Source organism: Scatophagus argus, chromosome 2 (assembly GCF_020382885.2).
Source record: "Scatophagus argus isolate fScaArg1 chromosome 2, fScaArg1.pri, whole genome shotgun sequence".
In the NCBI taxonomy this organism is placed as follows: Eukaryota; Metazoa; Chordata; class Actinopteri; family Scatophagidae; genus Scatophagus; species Scatophagus argus.
This window is the reverse complement of record NC_058494.1, coordinates 14,906,474-14,926,879: the sequence shown is the minus strand read 5'-3', so window position 1 is coordinate 14,926,879 and position 20,406 is coordinate 14,906,474. Positions and strand designations below refer to the sequence as shown.

At 41.0% G+C, this 20,406-nt stretch overlaps 1 protein-coding gene across 7 annotated transcripts in view; it reads right to left on the bottom strand.

The window, feature by feature from the left end:
* adgrl3.1 (adhesion G protein-coupled receptor L3.1) overlaps window positions 1-20,406 on the bottom strand; it is a 109,055-nt gene that overhangs the window by 46,276 nt on the left and 42,373 nt on the right. For all 7 annotated transcript variants that reach the window (XM_046412694.1, XM_046412721.1, XM_046412737.1 and 4 more), the window contains 3 exons: window positions 12,722-12,831; window positions 5,637-5,651; window positions 3,739-4,527 (listed from right to left, as the gene is read on the bottom strand). In XM_046412694.1, coding sequence (XP_046268650.1) covers window positions 3,739-4,527; window positions 5,637-5,651; window positions 12,722-12,831 — 914 coding nt within the window. The remainder of the gene's footprint in view (window positions 1-3,738; window positions 4,528-5,636; window positions 5,652-12,721; window positions 12,832-20,406) is intronic.

The window sequence follows — 20,406 nt, the reverse complement described above, 5'->3', positions numbered from 1 at the left end:
TTCCTGCTATTGTGAGCGTACATGTTTGTGTGAGAGACGAGGAGAGAAAGAATGGGTATTTAAAAGACAAAGAAGAAACACAAACAGACATGGGAAACAATAAATGTAAGGAGGCAGTTCACTTTCTTCTTAACTACCAAGGGAGGAAGAATAAGCATTTCAAAAAAAGATCATTTTCTGCTGTATGCTGCATCAGCGGTGTGATGGAACACATGGGAGTAAGCCTTTATATTATCTGCTGGCCTAAGGTGAACCTTGCTTTTATATCTAATCCCAGTGATGTTTAGTTTTTTAAAAAATGCTTAAACCAAACTTCATATGATATACAGGGCTGGGATATATGTATACATTTTTCAAGACTGTGGTCAATTCAATACTATTCAATATTAAAAAAGAAAGAAGAAAAAAAAAACCCACTTATGTTCTCTCTCTTTAAAAAGAAGCCAGCAGTGTTTAGTTTTATTTTCTTATCACAAACTTCAATACTAGAATGTAGTAGTGGTGTAGTAGTACATATGGTTGATTATGACTTCAATTAAGACGGATTCTGATTTTTGTCTTTGCAAAAATAAACTGCTGAACAAACAATGACTACAGTTCAGAGTGACCTGTTCTAAACCATCCACTAAGCTGCCTCTGTTAGCCTGCTGGACAGCACTGTAATTGGTGCTCTCTGTGTTGTACCCCAATTACAGTAAGTCCTCAGTGGCTTACCTCGGCCTTGTCTCACTCCATGGCCCATTTCCTGTCTCATTTTGTATCTTTAAGAAGTCCATATGAGCCGAAACAAAAGCAGGGCGAGCATTACACTGCATTACACTACACCAGTAATGAGTGGAAACCCTCAGAGTGGCCCCTTTTTCTTGGCCTGTTTCCTGAACTGACTATGAAAAAAAAAAAAAAAAAACGGACTGGAAATATAGTGTGTGTGACTACAGTCACCTTATGGAATATGCTTAATATATTCACATTGATCCCAAAGAATAGAATTTCTAAGACAAGTCTAGAAGATATATATATATATATATATATATATATATATATATAGAGAGAGAGAGAGAGAGAGAGAGAGAGTGTCTCGATACAACAACAAAATTAAACTTGAATGAATCAAGTTGGCACCTCATTTTGCAAAGGAATGAGAAAATCATGCAGTTAGTTAATTTATTCCTTGCGTTCATTGAGTGTGGGAGCAGAGTGGGAGGGAGAGTAAAGAGTGGGACAGCATTGATTGTATTTATCTCCTGCTGGTCAGCAGTCTGGCTCGTTGCTGTGCACCGGAGGTCATTCTCCACATTGAACCCCCAATGATCTCCTCTTTAGAGCCCCCAGAGACACCCTGAGCTCCATTATGATAGTGATCACACTCTCAAGCGTACACCAGTAAACACATATGCACACCCATGAATAGAGCAACACAAACTCATACTGTAAGTACATTAGCGCATTAGGACACGGGCATGCACATAATTATCCTTGCATACACACACATACACACATTTTTACAGCAGGGCCTCACTTCACACATGCACACTGATCGGTAGAAACCAAGTTTAATGTTGCCTCTCTCTATAATTCCTTGTACTGCGCCTCCTAACTGCGTGTAAGAGCATGCATTAATTCAGACATCATTTAATAAGACACGCAGCCAGACTGCCTTGACCACTCCATAGAAAGGTGCTGAAAGGCAATTACGTTGGGCAAATAGGCCTTCAGGCTCCAGGGGCCTAAGCCCTTCCATCCAGACGAAGGAAAAATGGGAGGGTGGACTCTAACCTCACACCAGAGTTGAAAGAGAGTCTCTCTGGGTTAGACAGTATTCATTGCTCTTTCAGACGGACACAGAGATGATAGTTAAAACTCACACTGGTGGCCGTTCTAAAAGAGTCATCTTGCGAATCGGATTCTTGACATCTCCCAGCCTCGGGTTAAAATTGGTACATTGTACAGCTTAGATAAACAGACAGATCTTTAAGTTTCATGCAAAAAAATCACATTTGATTTCCTGATTCATATACACTGTATAGACAAAAGTATCCAGACACAAATCTTAATGCTTTAGCCTACACTTTGGACAACGTTGTGCTTCCAACTTTGTGGCAACAGTTTGGTGAAGGCCCTTTTCTATTCCAGCATGACTGTGCCTCAGTGTACAAAGTCCATAAAGACATAGCTGGTTGAGTTTGGTGTGGAAGACTTTGATTGGCCTACACAGAGCCCTGACCTCAACCCTATCAAACACTTTTAGGATGAACTGGAACGGAGATTGTGAGCCAGCTGCAAAGCTGTTTATGTATGTAGAATGCAATGTGATTAATGTCCCTGCACCCTGCAGGTGCCCCAATACTTTTGTCTATATAGTGTATGACTATGCCAATGTATCAGTTGAGCCCAATTACTGATATTGCATTATTTTGAATAGTATCTAGCCATGCAGAAAATTTGGGTTGGCGTCTGCCAGATTTCTGTCAACACAAACACGAATGGGATTACTTTTGGGGTGGGCAGAGCATTCAAGAACTTCCCTTTAAGCAATAATTGTTTTGGTTTTGGTTATTTTTGACCACTTGGCAGCTGAACAAGCTGTAAAGAGAACACTGACATGTTATCACCCTGTAAGAGGAATGTAAATTCATGCTTGTTTTAGTGTTGTTTGAGTCTCCACCAAGTCCTGTGGGAAATATTTGGGTTTTAGCTGCTAAAAGCTGCACTATGTTTAACAAATATTCACTAACCCTGTCGGTCTGCTGTTTGGTGCTGAGAAGGTATTTTTTGGTTTAAAATACTGCAGTCTGTTTCATGACAGCCAATTGAACAAAACAGTGAGCTAAAATATGCCACAATGCTTCATAGACCTGAGGGGTGTCAAGTGATAATCATCTGTGGGTTTGTCACTGCAAGTGGCTCCTCTCAAATGCTGTCATTACGTTGTTAATATCAAAATATTGATCAGTGTGGCTTTAAAAAAATAAACTGAAAAGTCTCTTTCTAGAGAAAATGGGTGCATCTGAATGGGTCACAATAAACCAATGAGTCAAACACAGGGTGAAGTGTCTTCACACGGTCACCATGAGCACAGGTCCTGTATGAGAGTGGTATCAGGTCCTTCTTCCTCCAGATACTCCTGACTCTGCTCTTGAGGGATGCATTAGGATTTGTTAAGCAGCTGGCAAGCAGTACAGTAAAAGGCAAGAAGCATTTACAGGAAAGAACCCGACTTGATATGAAAAGAAATAGTCTTCAAAAGGCAGCAATCAAGGTTGCCTTCCTGACATTACTCTTTGGTTAACTAAAGCAGAAACACTTCCACACACACAGAGACATCTACATTGTAAATGACACTGACGCAACCAGGACTAACTCAAAGTTTTCTTTTCTTTCAACTCTGAAAACATTCAAATACCATGGGTGGAGTGGTGGGGGAACAGTCATAATTGAGAATCCTGACAGCACAGATGGTGCTTTTTTTCCTTTTTAAGTCATTTTGCAGAATTAATTATTGGAGGAAGATTAGTTGCTTTAAGTATTCCTTATGTCACAACAAAAAGCATTTATCATTATGAATATTAATATGAATGAATATTAAAAAGATGCCAAGGTATTTCATGCAAGGATTAAAAAAAAAAAAAAGTATTCAAACCTGCCTCTTTAAAACCATGAAGGAAAAAAAAATGCATCAAGGATGACAGGAGGAGGAGGAGGTGGAAAAAAAGGAATCGGTTTAAAGATGGGACCTACCGTTGTTGCCGAAGTCCAGCGAGTACTTGACCACGTGATAGTTATTCCACACGTACAGCAGGTTGTCTCTCGGGTTGTAATCCACAGCAGCGATGTACTGGTAGGAATTAGGGAAAGGTATGTTGACCGTCATCTCTTTGCTTTTATCGGTGTTGTACATGTAGTCAATTTTGTTCCCTGTCCCTTCATTGTCGTCATCTTCATAGACAGTTTTGACCACGTACAGGACACCGCAGATCATGAAAGCATTGGAGGCAGAGCGTTTGTCATAGCTGGTGTCCCACGAGCCTTCAATGCGCAGGGTGTAGGGGTTGAGCTGGCTCACCACGATGCGCCCATTGTTCTGCTCCGTTGCATAGATCACCCACAGTCCATTCTCATCCACCGCTAGATCGATGTCCGACTTGCCCCCCCAGCGATACGGTGACGTGTCGTGGTAGTTGGCGTTGGCAATAATGGCCTCACCGCTCTTGATGCGAGTGCGTAGGTCAAACTTTACAATGTTGCGGGTGCGCTCCTTGTTGAAGAACAGTGCACCGTCATAAACGACGAAACCAGTCCCGTCCACACGATGTGGAAGTTTGTAGGTGGTGGTGGGACGGCCTGCTATGAAGTCCTCCTTTGACGAGTACTCTGTCAGTGTGTCTGTGCGGTATGGCGTCCAGGGCATGTAGTAGATCTTGTCCGAAGCTTGCAGTGGGTCTTTGCACCATGCACCAGACTGGTGATCTGACTCAAAGAGATGCTCACTTTGGTACACCCCTCGCAGAATGCCAGGGCAGAGAAATACTGAGGAACAAATGACAAAAATATTCACATTACATAATTTTTCATGCTGTTGCTGTAAAATGTCAAATATTCTCTCTAGATTTTGTGACAGTGCCTGTGAAAGTTTTACCTCCTTTCATAAATGTTACACTATGTTTTAACTTAACCTTAACTAACAGTGAGTGACAATGATATGATAGGCTTACTGTGTTGTGATTTGGATGCTGTATAGTCACTGCCGTTCTTAAGCACAGCAACAGCATGCCTCCTTTTTAACAGATAATACCCTGCTCTGACAGCAAAGAGAAAATGGCACATTTTGTTCTACTTCCCCTCTTTCCATCTATTCCCATTCCTCCCTCCCTCCTCAGCTCCTCATTAGTCTCATAGCTCTTTCTTCCTTTCTCTCCCTTTCTATCTCTGTCAGGAACAACCAACTGTAGAACCGAACACATCTTTTATCGCCTGCTGTTTCTGCAATTGTTACGATAATTCATTTCCCACTCCGTGGTATTCCCATATTAGAATAGTGGGGTCATGTTTTATGAGGGATGTGGGAGACACAGTAAATTCTCGGAAGCCAGTGCGACCGGAGTCATAGGGACCTTTGTAATTTAACTGGAATGTTGTCACATATGCACACACACACATACCAATACACACCAGACACACACAGAGACGGGCCAGATGTGCACTGTGGTTTTCCCATTCTTCCCAATAATATAATTCCAGGGCTGGCAATATTGATTTCATTTTCATTGGCTATTCAAAGCACAGGGATAATTTTCACATCACGGAGAAGCATTTGAAGAATTAAATGTCAATGTAATTCACTGTTCACTGGCTCATCATAAAAATGTACTCGACCCGTGGAGAGTTTGTGACATTCTACACGATACCATGGCATAATATAGGCCTGGAGTGTTTCTAATGAGAACCACTGTTATGAAATTGTCTCTATATGCTGGGATCAAACTGTCTTAATATAGCATCAGTGATTTTGAAAGAGATGTCATTCTGCTGTGAGGTACAAAACGCTTCAAGCGCTGGCATCAAAAAGCGACACCCAACCCCGGATTTTGAGCATGTGTGCATGTGCTAATGTGGGCATATTTGTTTCACAGACTTACCTTTTTGTTCCACTTCTGCATGAGCCATAGGCAAGAGATTTGTAGGGGAAAAAACAGATAGAGAGAGAGACAGAGAGAGAGACAAGAGAAAAAAATAGATTAATGATGCAATAATAAGGAAATCATGATAATACAATCTCAGATCTCCATAATCGTTCTCATATTTCATCCTAACCTTGTGAGGGTGCCAGGATGCTCTCCATGTGTGATAACTAATAACATTACGTAAGCATCTGAGAAGACTGCACTGCAACGGGGAAGCTATCTGACAGTAATGCATCTCATATATGTCACACACACAAACAACAGACACACACATACATGTCATGACTGACAGAAAGAGGGAGAGGGACGCTACTCACAAACACACACCAAGTGACAAATTGGAAAACGCACAAATTCATAGCACTCCTAGCTCCCGATCCTACAGCAGAACAAAACAGCAATACCAATGATAATGAGCTCTTTAATGTATGCTAATAGCAGCAGAGCAATGAAAATCACAAATTTGATTTGATCATTGGGATAGCATGTCAGTAGACCAGCCAAAACTGCCAGGTTAAAAGTCTTTCTGATGCACAGTGGGGGAGCAAATGCTTTGTGTATGTCACCTACTCTGTGTGACTCTGTGTATGAGTGTGCAATCAACTGTGTGTGGAGGTGGAAGCATACTGAATGCACTAGTTTGCTTCAACTCCAACACCATTTCCATGTCTATTATATTCAAAGCTTTATTCTTAGAGCTTCGAGGGAAGGCTGTTCATGTCGCCCAGTGATGAAATGTGCTCACTTGCTCAAAAGCTCTTAAACATATGAATTCCATTCCACCTTTCTCCCAAGGGGGACCGAGTGGAATGTGAACATGGCAGAAATCTAATCCTGCAGGCAGTGCCCTTGTGACTACCAAGAGAGTTAGAGACCTGCTGAATGGAACTGGTCCCTCAAGAAGAGAGGAGACGAGATGAGAGGAGAGGAAAGGAGAGGAAAAACATTTGGAAAGACTTCTGGATGGCACATGTTTAAATATATCACCAGTGCACTGCATCTTGCACAGTACACGCATAAGTTGTTTAACACATTAAAGCCAAAACTCACCATCAACCACAAGACATACACAAACACATGTGACATACTGAAACACACAGACATATGCCCACACACGCACACACAACCATTAGATCCAAGGCTCATGAAAAATGCATGGTAACTAGTGCAGCTTTGCACATCTCCCGATAAATAAGCAATCTGTAGGAGAAGATCGTGTTAAAACAAGAATGTGCATTTGCATGTGTGTGTGTGTGTGTGCGTGTGCGTGCCGTTGCCATTACAGGATATAAAATGGTTCACCACAAGGAAGCAGTTCCCTTGTGTGAAAATCTGGAAACCAAAGCAGATAGTATATCTGTGCAGGGCGTTGTGTGTGTGTGTGTGAGAGATGGAAAGAGAGATAGTGATGTAAAAAGAAGACACACACATACTTGCACGCACACATTTAAACAATACAAAGAGACACACAGTGGTCAAGAAGACAGGGATTAATGGCATCAAACAACAAAGACTCTACATCACCTGAGTCTCTTATACAGCTTCCCAGACACAAAGGAAAACACAGAGTTCAAGGTCACCGGCAACTAATAGATTTCAAATGAAAAAGTGTGGCAGCAACAAGTATACCAAATGGCACACAAAATGTCAAACAAATGTCATTCAATTTGTATTGCTGCTCGCTGTTTCACTAGATTAGTGGATGCCTCTGTTCTCATTGCAATTTTGCAATTGCTATTTGTTTGAGGCATCTCTGTTTTTAATCTCCATAACAAGGGTAAGAAACGTTTTTCACACATCACAGTCATTCAGTGCGTAGGATTTAACAGAGTGAATTCAGTAGCTTGTTGAGACATTTGTCAGAGGTTCTCTCAAGGTTAGCTAAAGAATGCAAAACAATGCAAGAGACGAGGGCCTCTTGTGCTGCTGCTAATTCAACGCTGAGAGTGGCTATGAGAAGAAGAGAAGAAATACGGACTTTGACAAATGAAAATGTCCTTGTTCCGAAGAACACATAAAAAAGAAAGCATCTTTTGTCAATCTTTCTCTAGGTGTTATTCATAAATGAATCCTGCAGAGGTGTGGCATGTTTTTATCTACCCAGCATCTCTGACTTGATTTGTAAAACCACTTAGACTAGAAAAGTTAGCTCAACATGTACAACAATCACTTCATTTGTTCCTAGCAAGGCTTTTAATGAATATTAGAAAAGAGCACCAGAACACTAACACCAACAGCAGCAATGCTCCGCTGTGAGCCTGTGTCGCCTGTCTTGTTTCACATTTGTCAAAAACACAATCGAAATTTTCTTAGTATCGACGTTAACATCTTGTCAGTTTTTCAAAATGTCTTCAATCACGTGAACAGCTCTGACACTGTACCTCGGGTGCCTTCTGTGGCTTATTCCCTCTCTCTTTCCATTTCATTTCTCACACACACAGAGGCAGCGTTAACCTGACTGTGCTGCAGTGTAAAGATAATTAGCATTTTTATTGAAAGCATATGGTTTATTAAGTAGGTATTCGTCTAGGAGGATAGACAGTGTGTGTGTGTGCTCGTGAGTATGTGTAATATGCGTGTATGTGTGGGGTGTGTGCCTGCTCCAGGCAGACGAGTGGCGACAGCCTCACCACTATTATCTCTGATCTGCAATCAGCTCAGCCGGCTAAAGCCCAAGGTCATTTGTGGACATGGACCCTTTCCTCTTTCTCCCTCCATTATTCTATTCTTCCTCTCTGTCCTCTCATCCTGATCTGTTATTCTCCTTCGTCATTTCATGCTGAGTCTTTCTCCTCGTTCATGCTCCTCTTCGCGCCATCTGTATATCCACCACTTCCCCCAACCCAAGCCCTGTTCACCTCTACCACTGTCTTTTATCAGTTAATTCATTCTTTCTGTTCCTCGTCTGCTGGCCTCGTATAACCTATTTCTCTCTATCTCTGTTTCAGCAGTCGCTCTCTCACTCCCTCACCCTGTCTCTCTCCTTCTGTCTCTTTGGTTCCTTTCCATCTTCCCTCGCTCCCTCCAAGAAACACAAAGTCGCCTCCATATGTGTACGCACCAACACACACATGCAGTATGCTGTACATGCACATACAGAGAGACATGCACACACGCACTCTCACACACACACACACAAGGACAGAATCCTCGCTGTGAGCAATTGTTTCCATAACAACACGTACATGGTCACACACTTACAGCTCTTCTCATGTTATCGTGATGAAGTTATTCCAAGGGTCCAATCTGACAGAAGTCTTTAATTGGACAAACAAGAAGGTGATTTTATCTTTTAATTAGCTTTCCTACTGAGCCAAGTTCTATTGTTTAAAATAGACTGCATGGGTATTGCATAACATATCACTGTTTTTTCTGATTAACACATTAAATGTGGTAGTGGGCTAATTGCTTCATAACAGCAGTTGCAGAGCTAGGGTATATCACTGCCTGAAGATGAGGAGATGGATAGACATAATCCATAGTGTTTCCTAATTTCGTTTTTTTTTTTTTATTAATGGATGACCCTGAATGAAACAATCCAAATCTTCGTATATCGTGTTTCTGCAGCATAGTGTATTTGCAGAGGATAAATACATCCGTGTGTGAGAGCTGCCTTGGAGAAGCACTTTGTACAGTGGTGTGCTAATGTATGGATATTTATAGTCTGCCTGCAGTGCTATGAGCAAGTATACACAGGTGGCTAATTACTGCCAAAGCTAGCTGGCTAGTTTGGCACATGACTGCCACACACTCATACTACAGAGAGCCAGAGAGAAAGAGAGAGAGCACTTGATTTTAGCTTTGGAAAACAGCCAAAAACCTGCAGTGCAGGGAGGAGAGATGAAGAGCTGCGAATGTAGCGCAAGCCAAAAATCCTCAAGAAAAAAAAGAGATTGAAGAGGAGGTGGAGGGGCAAAATTTCGCTGAAAACTGATCCGCACATTATTTAATTACCTGCTTTTACAACCCACTTTGAGATTTGTTTACAATATCTATGTAGTGGGAAACATAACAAGCTCTACTTATAACATCAGTGCTCAGGATAAAGTACATCCACAATATGAAGTGGTGTCTCTTTGGAGCTCAGCTCATTTTCTTTGTGAGTCATCAGTTTCTGATTAGAAACACCAAGGCCTCAGAGGTGATCGCAAGGGGTCAGCCAGCGCTGCCAGCATGCTTCATGTTGAGGGACCCCTGCTTGAGTTATGGACGCCCCTTGACGTTAGCCATTTGAATGCACCCTGCCTTCAAATGTAAACCCGATGATTTGTTCAGGTTGGAGCGTGTGAGTGTTCTAGGAATGCGACAGTTTTAGTACAGCATCATACGTTTCAGAAAACAAGCCTCCTCTATTGATCCATCTTGATTTATGAGAACATTTTGGAGATATATCACCTTTTAATGTGTTACAAAATGTATCTTTCACAACAACACAGCTGACAGCATTGATTTGCCATGTCTGGCACGCCAGCTTGATCGTAGACGCCTGCATCTCCAGCCTGAATGCCAGCTAACAGGAGGATCTCTGTCTCAGGTTCAGACATTATTACACCTTTAAAAGAAAACTGATTTCATAAATTTTTGAAGCATGCAATGAGGGCTCGGTGAAGGGTCCCGCCACGTAAATCTTGAGATATTCCTCTACAGAAACAACGTAAGTGTGGGTTCTCTGTGTTATTTCACCTTTATGCAGCACATTTTCTTTGCAGCGTTGTGCAACATTTCTCGTGGCTACACACACACCCACAGGAGCCAGGTAGTGTATCAGAGCGCTACCTGATCCAGCCTGAACACTTAGTCAGAACACGGAAACTGCTAATGTACTGCCAAAGGTTCTCTCTATCTCTCTACAAAGCTCCATCTCTCCCCCTCTCTGTCTCCATCTCTCTCTCCTCCATCTTTTTCTCCAATGCACTCTCTCTCTCTCTCTCTTTCTGTGTGTGTCCCTCCCTCCGTTAGCTGAGCTCTCTAATGACTTGGGTTTCAGATGCTGTCTATTTTTATGGGGGCGGGGAGGTGGGGAAACATTACCCTGACGGACCCACTGTTTATCAGATCACCACGCAACTCATCTCCCTTTGCACTCAGTTGCTCCTGAGTACTTCACAGTGATTATTTTAATCTGTGAAAGAAGAAGTGCGGTACTTTCAAGCAGGTGTGCAGTTATTACAACGATAAAGACAGAACATGCAGTCAAGTTTCAAATGAATGTATGAGACAAAAATGAAAACACACACTGACACACACCCTGTTTTGATGCACGTATACGTGTGGTGTGTGAGTACGTGTGTGTACATGTGTGTGTGTGTGCACTTGGTGGGGCATTAAGCAGGTATCAGGTTGTGTTTCCATCTGCTCCAGAGAGGGCTCTGATAGTCCTATTATTTAATCTGCCGGTCATTCTAGACGCCAGGCAAGAGCCGTTTACTCAGACATAATTGAATGCTTCAGTGTGGGAGATCACCTTGGCCGTCTGTATGGACCGCAGTGCCAAGACTGTACGACTCAGACAAAGATTTCGGCAGCACTTTAGAAGAAATATGAATAAAACCTTTGTGACAGACCTGGTGCACACATTTTTATTGTGCATTTATATAAAAAAGTTAAATAATAATCCGTCCCAAAAGTTTTCCAAATGTGCATGAAATAAGTTGCATTGAGAAGAACCTAATTTATATTGTTTTTCAAAACAACTCGCAATACTTTGAGACAAAGCTGTTTACTCGTCTTTGGACTTTTGGAGGAGGACATTTTTGACGGTGAGTAAATCCCAACTTTGTCTCAAATCCAGTTCTGAATGTCTTCCTGCCTTTCATGATTTCCACCACAGAGATATTTGCAGGGACCAAAACATGTCAAGATATATAGCACTTGTATACGTAGCAATGTGTACAAATAAATGGAAACGTTTTCATTTTCACAGCTCGTGTGCTGCTTCTGGAATATCTCTTCATGTCAGCTTAACCAAGGAGACTATCAAGGTCATGTGACATGGAGTAGTATGAAGTATTCAGTTCAGTATATTTATAACAAAAACTGATTATTATCTGACTTCATCTGAGTGTAATCTACCATGAATGTTGGTGAAGTAGGTCTCCTATTTGATTTAGAAAGTTGTATTTAGAAAATGTCTTCTCTGTTCAGTGTCTGTACTCTTTACTTATTGAGTTCTTTTAAATGATTGAGTCTTCACCTGGCTGTCTTCACATTTTTCTCCCTAACATGTGTTAAAAATCAAATATAACTGCTTGCGTGTAAGGTCATTTTTCTCTTTTCTCTTGCAGTAGAAAGGTAAGAAGTGAGAAGCCACACTGTAGGAAGGCCTTCAGCTTTTTTCATAAAACAGATACAGAAGTTGCATTTTAACTTTGCCTTTGTACAAACTATCTAAGCTGTGATGTACTCTGAAATAAAAATCAAGGACAAATAGATGTCTTTAATCCACTAAGTCTCCACCCTGAACTTTTGCATGTATAATGCAGTGAGCTATAACCTCGATATTTTGAGGAAAACTACACCGGTAAAAAATTAAAGTTTCACAGTTGTTGGGATATCTTTGCAAACATGAAATGTCTGTCTCACTCCAGTGAATGCAACCTCCCAGTCCGTTATCACATGGTCAAAGGTCATATCACCATCTGTCATCACTGGAGCCTATCCTAACACCAACTCTTTCTCATCTTTCCTCCCTCGGACTTTCCCAGTGAGCGGTCTCATCACAGTTTTCCCGTATTAAATCAATGTGGCACTCAAATTACTGATGTTCACTTTGGATTCAAACTGCATGTTGTTGTTTGATAAGCCAGTATGAAACAGTGCAGGCTTTTCACAGTGACTAATCTTTCGCTACTCTTACAACAAATATGTATTAAGATCTCGAAATTAGATTATTTTAAAGCCTGTGTTTCAGGGACATTTCACAGACATTCACGACGTGTGGATGGATTATGCTACTGAAGATGAGATAGAAGAAAGATATGACTTTCAGCAGTGAGAAAAAAGAGAATATAACATTAAGATACTTTAAAAGGAGTACTTACTGTATGGAACACACTCATACTGGACCTCCAAGTATTTGTATGTTCCAGGGCAGGGGTCAGGAAAGACGTCAGGCCCAGCCACCACTGCACACTGGGTACGGTTGTTGCATCTACACGGGGCAGATGCAGATATGTCAGTTAAACACAGACACACACCAGCGATGTCACCCCGCTCACAAAGACCCACTGAAAGATGCACACATGTGTCTTTGAAGTCCAAAGTGCATGATGCAATATACATTGAGACCTATTATATCCACTCATAAAATCACTGCATTCACCTTGACACTTAAGAGTCTGTCTGTGTTTAAGAGCCCTTCAGAGTGACACGGGAGCAAGCAGTATGTCCTTACTGGCACACCTGGAGTGAAAATTACACTAATGGTATCACTGAGTTCACTTGTACACAAGGTGTTCCACAATGGCCACTGAAGAGCTGTTGTGCAAGAACACTTCTGTTTTGTGTATGTGTGTGAGTGTGCTTGTGTGAGTGTGAGTGCACGCGTGCGCACACGCAGCCTTGAGAACAATAATGTATGGCTTTAAGAGTATTTTGCCCCGGACTCCAGATAATTAATTTTAATTATCAGGGGGGCCTTCTCCTCTGACACACAAAAGGTAAGTATTTTTCTCTCGTATTAACACTGGTTATGTAAGGCAACACACTATGTACAGCTGCTACATGCCTGTGAGGGTTTATGTTTGCATGCATGGAGGTGTGCTGTTATAAAAATGTATATATGACATTTAAGTGTAAGTGCTTGTAATTAAACATGCCAAGGCCAGTCCTTAGAACCAAAGATGATTTGTAGGGGGAAGGTTGGAGCCCATATATTATCAGGATAGATGTATGTAATAAAGTAATAAAATGCCATCCCACACTGAAGTGCCACTTTATCTCAATGACGCTTCCGGACAAAGAACGCATGAGGAGAAAAGGTCTATTTAAAGGAGGTAGATCAGCTATTTCTTCTCTCATCTGAATATTTTCTTTCAATTAGTACAACTGTTCTGTTTCTCCCTCTCTGCGCACCTGTCAAACAGGTGACATTCACATTAAAAACATTCAGATTTTCCCAATGAGATATTTTTAATGAGCATGCCAAACCCCTCTAGTCTTTTTTTTCTTACAGTATCATTCAACAATTTGCATAATGAAAAATGCATGAGAGCTAATTTAAATTTCAGTTCAATATTCACATATAACACAGAGAACTAATGTAGGCCACACGTCCACCTTACAATGACTATTATTGGTGTCTACTGCTGACCAGTGTGTCTGTGGTCAAGTAAGAGGTTATTGGAGTTCAAAAGGTTTAAAACTCTACGTGTTGCGATGTCTGTCATATTCTAATAACAATACCCGCCAGTCTTCTCTCCTCTTTCACTCCCTTCTTTTTTCTCGCCTCTGTGCTTTTTAATTTCTTGCCCCGGTGCCTTCATCATCGGTCACCTGTCATCAGTGCAAGCTTTGGACTGAGGGGGGACACAAAGTGACACATTGCCACAACTTTGCTCACAACACCCACCGAAGGATACGATTGGTTGCCCCACAGTGGTGAATCAGAACGCAAAACCCCATTTAATGACCACACCTATTTGCTAGTGCAAAAGAAAAATGTCAAGCAGTTATGATATCATCAAAATGGAGGCGATTGGAGTTACCCATTTCCCTCCAAACTTTGTCCTCAAAAGTGGTGCCACAGACAGAAGTGCAGGATTAATTATTCCCACACACAAACTTTGAGGAGAAAAAAACCTGAACGTTGTTAACACCAAGAAACTCCAAGAAAAGCTTACAGAAATGTCACATCCCTAAAGAGGAAGAAAATAAAATACAACTGACACAAAGGGATGCAAGTGAATTGGCTAGTGAAACCGCGTGACATTACAAAATTCATTGCACAAAGCCAGCAGAATGCACGAGTAACTGAAATATAATGCACTAAAAAGCCCAGATAGAGGGAACAGGCAGTGTGAAAAAAAGAAACGATGTACATGTTTTTGAAGAGAGAGAGAAAGTGAGAAATTCTGGTTTTGTACTCACTATGTGTGTGTGCCTGTGTGTTATGTCTATTTTATGAGACTGCAAAAAAGGCTCGATTTGCAGGACTTTCACGGCTGAGTCATAAAGCACTGAAGGTTATTGACTGGTATTTTAAATAGAGGGTATAGAGCAAAGATTTGACATAATCTCTCGCGTTCCATCTCTCTGTCATGACTCCTTCGTTCTCTATTTCTGTCTTCGCTATCGTTCTTTTTCTTCTCCCCACACTCTGTAAGCCCAGATAATAAACTAATTTCTTTCTCAGCCTTTGTCTTCATCCTTCCTGCCAAAGGAATTATTCCTTTCCATTCCTCCCTCTTTGTCTCTTACTCCGACTATCTGTCTTTTTTTCTCTATGTCTGTTTATCTGTCTTAAACCCACTTAGCTGCAGTTTCCGAAGTCACACCCAGATATATGTGGTAGGCCTCTTATTGCTGGCTTCTTTCTCTCACTCTCTCCGTCCTCTCTCCCTGCTTAATATCTTTCTCATTCTTGCCTCCCTCAGGGCGTCATCTCCAGCCTCCCTCTGTTTCTCCCTCGATCCCTCCATCCAAAGCCTGTGCTGACGTCACCGTTCTGTCTGAGCCAGTAGTCTGACTCTAATTCAAAAAAGACTCTCTAATGTCCCCAGTACTTCCAACCCCTTCGCCTCCCCTCCCCTCTCCGTTACTCTTTATTCCCCTTCTTCCAATGCGTTTATCCAGCAGGATAAGAAAACATAAAAACATCAGCAAAAAATCACAATTCATGTCCTCTCTGCATTCTGACCCACAATAAATGTAGATGCAGAACATGCACATAGCACACACACACCATCTAAACGGCTCACCATTTCACATGTGTGTTTTCCTCAGCATTGGCAGAAAAGCTCCTTTTTTTTAATTAGCATGACCACATCAAAACAAGGCAGTGGCCTGGATACCGCCTTGCCTGCTGGCTTTCTTCCCTGCAATGTGCAACACATGCACATGCACACTCACACACACACATACACACACACACTTACACACACACAAACAAACTATTCACTAACAAAGCTGAGCTGTGGCAGGCAGGGGAAGAGAAAGCAGCGATGCTGCAGTGGGTGCTGCTGTTGTTATTGTCTCTGATGTTTTTCACTTTGTTTGGCAGACCTCCCTTCACTCCGTCTCTGTCTCTCTGTCTCAATCCCTCAAATAAACATAACTGACTGAATGATGATTTGATGAGGCTGACGCCGGCTGATGGCGTGCGTGTGTGTTTGTGTGTGCGTGTGAGTCTGCCTGCACACGTCTATGTGCTCGAGTGCAGATGTGTTGAAGAACTATATAATTACAGAGCAAGTGAGAGCCGGGAACTAATCCTCATGAGTTGAAAGAGGTGTCTGAGAGTGAGTGACGCACAAAGCCTCAGCACAGTCTTCTGGGATCAACATTCGAATACAGTCAAAGAACTACGAAACACTGACAGAGTCATCGTCAACATTGTGCGAACATGCTTAACATATACAAACTTTTTGGGAAGGTGTCTGAATAGACCAAATCACCATGATGTCGCACTAACAACTGTCACTTCCTGGTAGACAACTGGTGGTTGACTACACTGTGGAGATATGTGAAATCCAAACTAGTTTATTTCTGTTGTCATTTTCAGGTGGTAAGTGTGAGGTTAAGATATATAGTTAAACAAGCCTGACCTTTCTGCTGTGTTTATTGTAGGTTGGCATTTTTTTTCCTTTCCTAGTGTCTCTGATAAACCATCTCAACACTGGTTGGACTAACTGTGCCTGCTAGTTTTGGGCAAAAAAAAAACAAAAGAATATTGGATGCTTTTCGGCTCTGAAATGTGAAGTACCAAGGCGCTAGCATCACGCCACATGCTTACTGCTCCTAGAAACAAAAAAAGACACCTCTCGCAGCACAACACTCTTCATCATCTGGCCCTTAGGCGTAGAAAGCATGCAGACGGGCTTCTGTTCAGCCATGGTGTTTTGTCACAAGGTGAGTTGAAAAAAGTATTAATTACACACTCTATGGACAAAAGTATTGGGATACACCTCTTTATTATTGGATTCAGGTGTGTTATGGAGCTATTTTTCAGGGGTTGGGCTTGGCAGAAAAGAAAGGGATGGCAGCATCTTCTATGACTGACTATGTTAAATGGGCAATGATACTGATGCATATCGATTGCAGGCCACTGAATTAAATCAAACTGAAATCATGATGTGGCAGAATATGATATCAGCAAATGTCATATTTTTGTCCAAAGAATCAATATAATAGGCAGCACATCCAGTATACATTAACATACAGAAAAACATTCAGCTGTAAGTAAAGTAAGTAAATTCCTGAACCAAATCACTCACATGTTGAATTGCTCATTGATTAATTTTGATATTAATAAATAATTAACTTCTATTTATGCAGTTTCTCCTTATATGTTATGTAAGACTGCACTACCTTTAAAAATATAATGTGAATGCATTCATTTTGGTGTTCAGCACATGTCACAGGATACCGTCACATGTGGACAGGAGGTGTCAAGAACCAAACCACTTAACATCAACTTGACCTACGATCAATATGCTCATTATTCTGGGCTGCATGGAAACGCAAAGTTTGGTTAAAGCAACACTAAAGCAACTGAACCAATCCTGTGCAATCTGCGGCGATTCTGTTTGCTGATGAAGACTGTGAGCTATGACTGAAAGCTCCCTAATTCCATAACTTTCCTCAGATCCTGTTTTTGAGAGATTTAACCTTTGTCTTTGTGAATTATTCAGTAAACAGAATTGTTTGTAGTGATTCCTTGCAGGTTACTGTCCATTTTCTACAATAAATTTGCATCCATGGCAGCACTTAGCTATTAGAAAATGAAAAAATGAATGAAAATGAAATCTTCTTGATTTTAAAAAAGTAAAACAAAAATAATATCTTACATCACCAAAAGTTTTCTTCTAATGTCATTTTCCCATTTTTCTAGTTGTAATCTCTGCTGTACAAAACTTGTGCAATGTTGAACCGTTTCTACCCTTGTGTTTTTATTAGGCATGTCTTTACTAATAGCGACCCTGCAGCTCTGCAGGAACTCACCTTTTTTGTCAAGCCATGGCATTTAGCCATGAAGGTCTATAGGGCTAATGGGAAATGGTGTTTGTTCAAAGTGAAAACAGAAGTTAAAATAAACAGTGTTATTCAGTCATTTAACTACCATCCTTATCTAACACATAAAGCAAGCCACACAACATACTATTGAGAAAGGCTCTGTTCCAAGGCAGTATTGCACTTGTAGTCATTCGTCAATGTCAGTGTGACTGTGACTGTCTGTTTCCTACTTCAACACTACTGCAGCACAACCTGAAAGCAGGCTGCGTCAGAAATTATTTTGTATTTACCATGTCATGCACAATATGTGACTTCCACCATTTTATTTTAATGTCAGAATTCCGAGTGTGAAATTTAGGAAGTCTTGTAAAATTCCCTCAGTGGAGAGTATAAGTAGCACCCATGGAGTAGATAGATTATAGTCTAAATTATTGAGCCTCTATTACAGAAGTAGTAGATGAGGGGATTTTTTTATATAGCTGAGAAATTTTCATTTTTCTTTCTTTTTAAAATTTTATTTTAAAACCCAAACAGAGCATACAATCCCTGAACTACTTTTCAGAATGTCTCCTAACTGCATTAAAAAGTAACTTTTGGTTTCTCTTTTTTTGACACAGCAAGAACAATGGCAGTTCAGAATATTGAGAAATATTCTCTTCTCTTGGTAGAGAGACCAACTCTCAGAAGGAGAGTTGTTCAATGGTCGGAACATGTAATACGGACATAATATCACCATTTTCTTGGCTGGTTCACCCACACTGTGAGGTAAGTTGCAGAAAACAGACTGAAAAAAAAAACATTTTCTGATTCTGACAGCCTGACTCCCAGAGTGACGCTGTGAGACCGTGGAACAAATGCTAGGGACAGTTGGGATAGCACAACCCTCGACTGAAGTTATTTGAAATAAAAACTGTAAATGTGGCCCAGAAGATAGAAGAGTTTAAATCCTATTCCACAGTGATGTGTCATGAAATTTGCCCTCTGAAACATTAACCTTTTCAATTGTGTTTATCCTCATTTGCTGTCTGTCTAAAAATAACATCCACCATATTTACTCTACCTTTTAGTGTCATTTATTTATTTGTTTATTTTCATAGTTTGATTGGAGCTCATTGTGAGAATTTCATTCCACAAACAAAAAGATTAAACACAATTATAAATTACACTGCATCAGTAATCCAAATTATCCCTAAAAAAATACAATGAACACAGTACTGTAACAAGCCTAAAAATGTGTCCCATGGTGAAAAAAAATATTTAATAAGCTTTCTGAAAAGAAATTAGATTTAAATCTGCAAACTAGGAAACTAGGAAATATTAAGCAGAGGCAGTTGAGCGATTGGAAAGGCATAAAATAAGAAAGACAGTTTGTGAAATAACAAAAGAAACAAGAGGGACAGATGATTTCACAGACCTCTTTATGTCCTGCGGGAGTTCAGGAAACCCATTTGACAGCAGAAAGAACATAGTTACTATGTCTCGCTACAGGATAAAAAGCTGTTAGACTGGCCATACACTCTCCCTCTCTCCCTTGCACACACACACACACACACATATAAATACCACATATGAGATTTCACTGTTACAGGCCTCATTCCTGCTTTATTAGCTCCCTGATGTGGTTATACACACACATACAGTAGGGCTGTTTGGAGATGGACAAACATGAAAATGGATATCGAACAGGAGGAATAAAAAGGTGGGGGGAACTGTAGAATGATGCAGAGGAACAGGGATGTACTAAGTAATTGAAGTGTGATGCAGAGATTGTGATTGACAGAGGTAAGAGCAAAAGACGGGTGTGTGCATGTCTGTGTGTGTGTGTGTGTGTGTGTGTGTGTGTGTTTGTATGTGAGTAAGTCTGTGTGTATGTCCACCATGGGATATAGGGAAGCAGACGCATCACGTCCTGTGCCAGCACCGCCACACCACACTGATAAAAAAAATGACAGATCTGTCTCTCCCTTTTTCTCCCACACACTTACACACAAACACACACATATACATTCACACAAACATGGATACACTCCTCTGCAGTCCCTGAATGCGTTTCTGTCAGCTCTCGAAGAGCCAGGCAGACAAGCCACAGGTAAAATAATGTTGTTTTCCCTACTGGGAAAACGCTTTGAAATGTGTTACATTATTAATATTTGGTTGGAGGATGTCACTCTCTCATTTTTCTCTCAGTCTTTCTGAGCATGTCAAGTGTCTTTTTTTGACACATAACATGCAATATATAGTGTGTATATCATAACTACTGTATATCCTGTATGCAGTATGAGGCTCCTGTCAAACAAACTGCACATCCCTGTGTACCTGCCATTCTCATGCATGCTCTTTGGGAACCACCCAAGGCAAACACTCACTTCAAGTGTACTTCAATAGAAAATGAAATTTTGACCCTGAATCCAACAAACTGCAGTCACGCCAAAGAAATTAGGCCCGACACATTTTTCAGGGAACAAACAAAATGATTTATGAGGGGTTACATACATTTCTGCAGTCTGCATAATGTCTGAACACACTGTTAAATCCTAGTTGGATAGAAACTGGA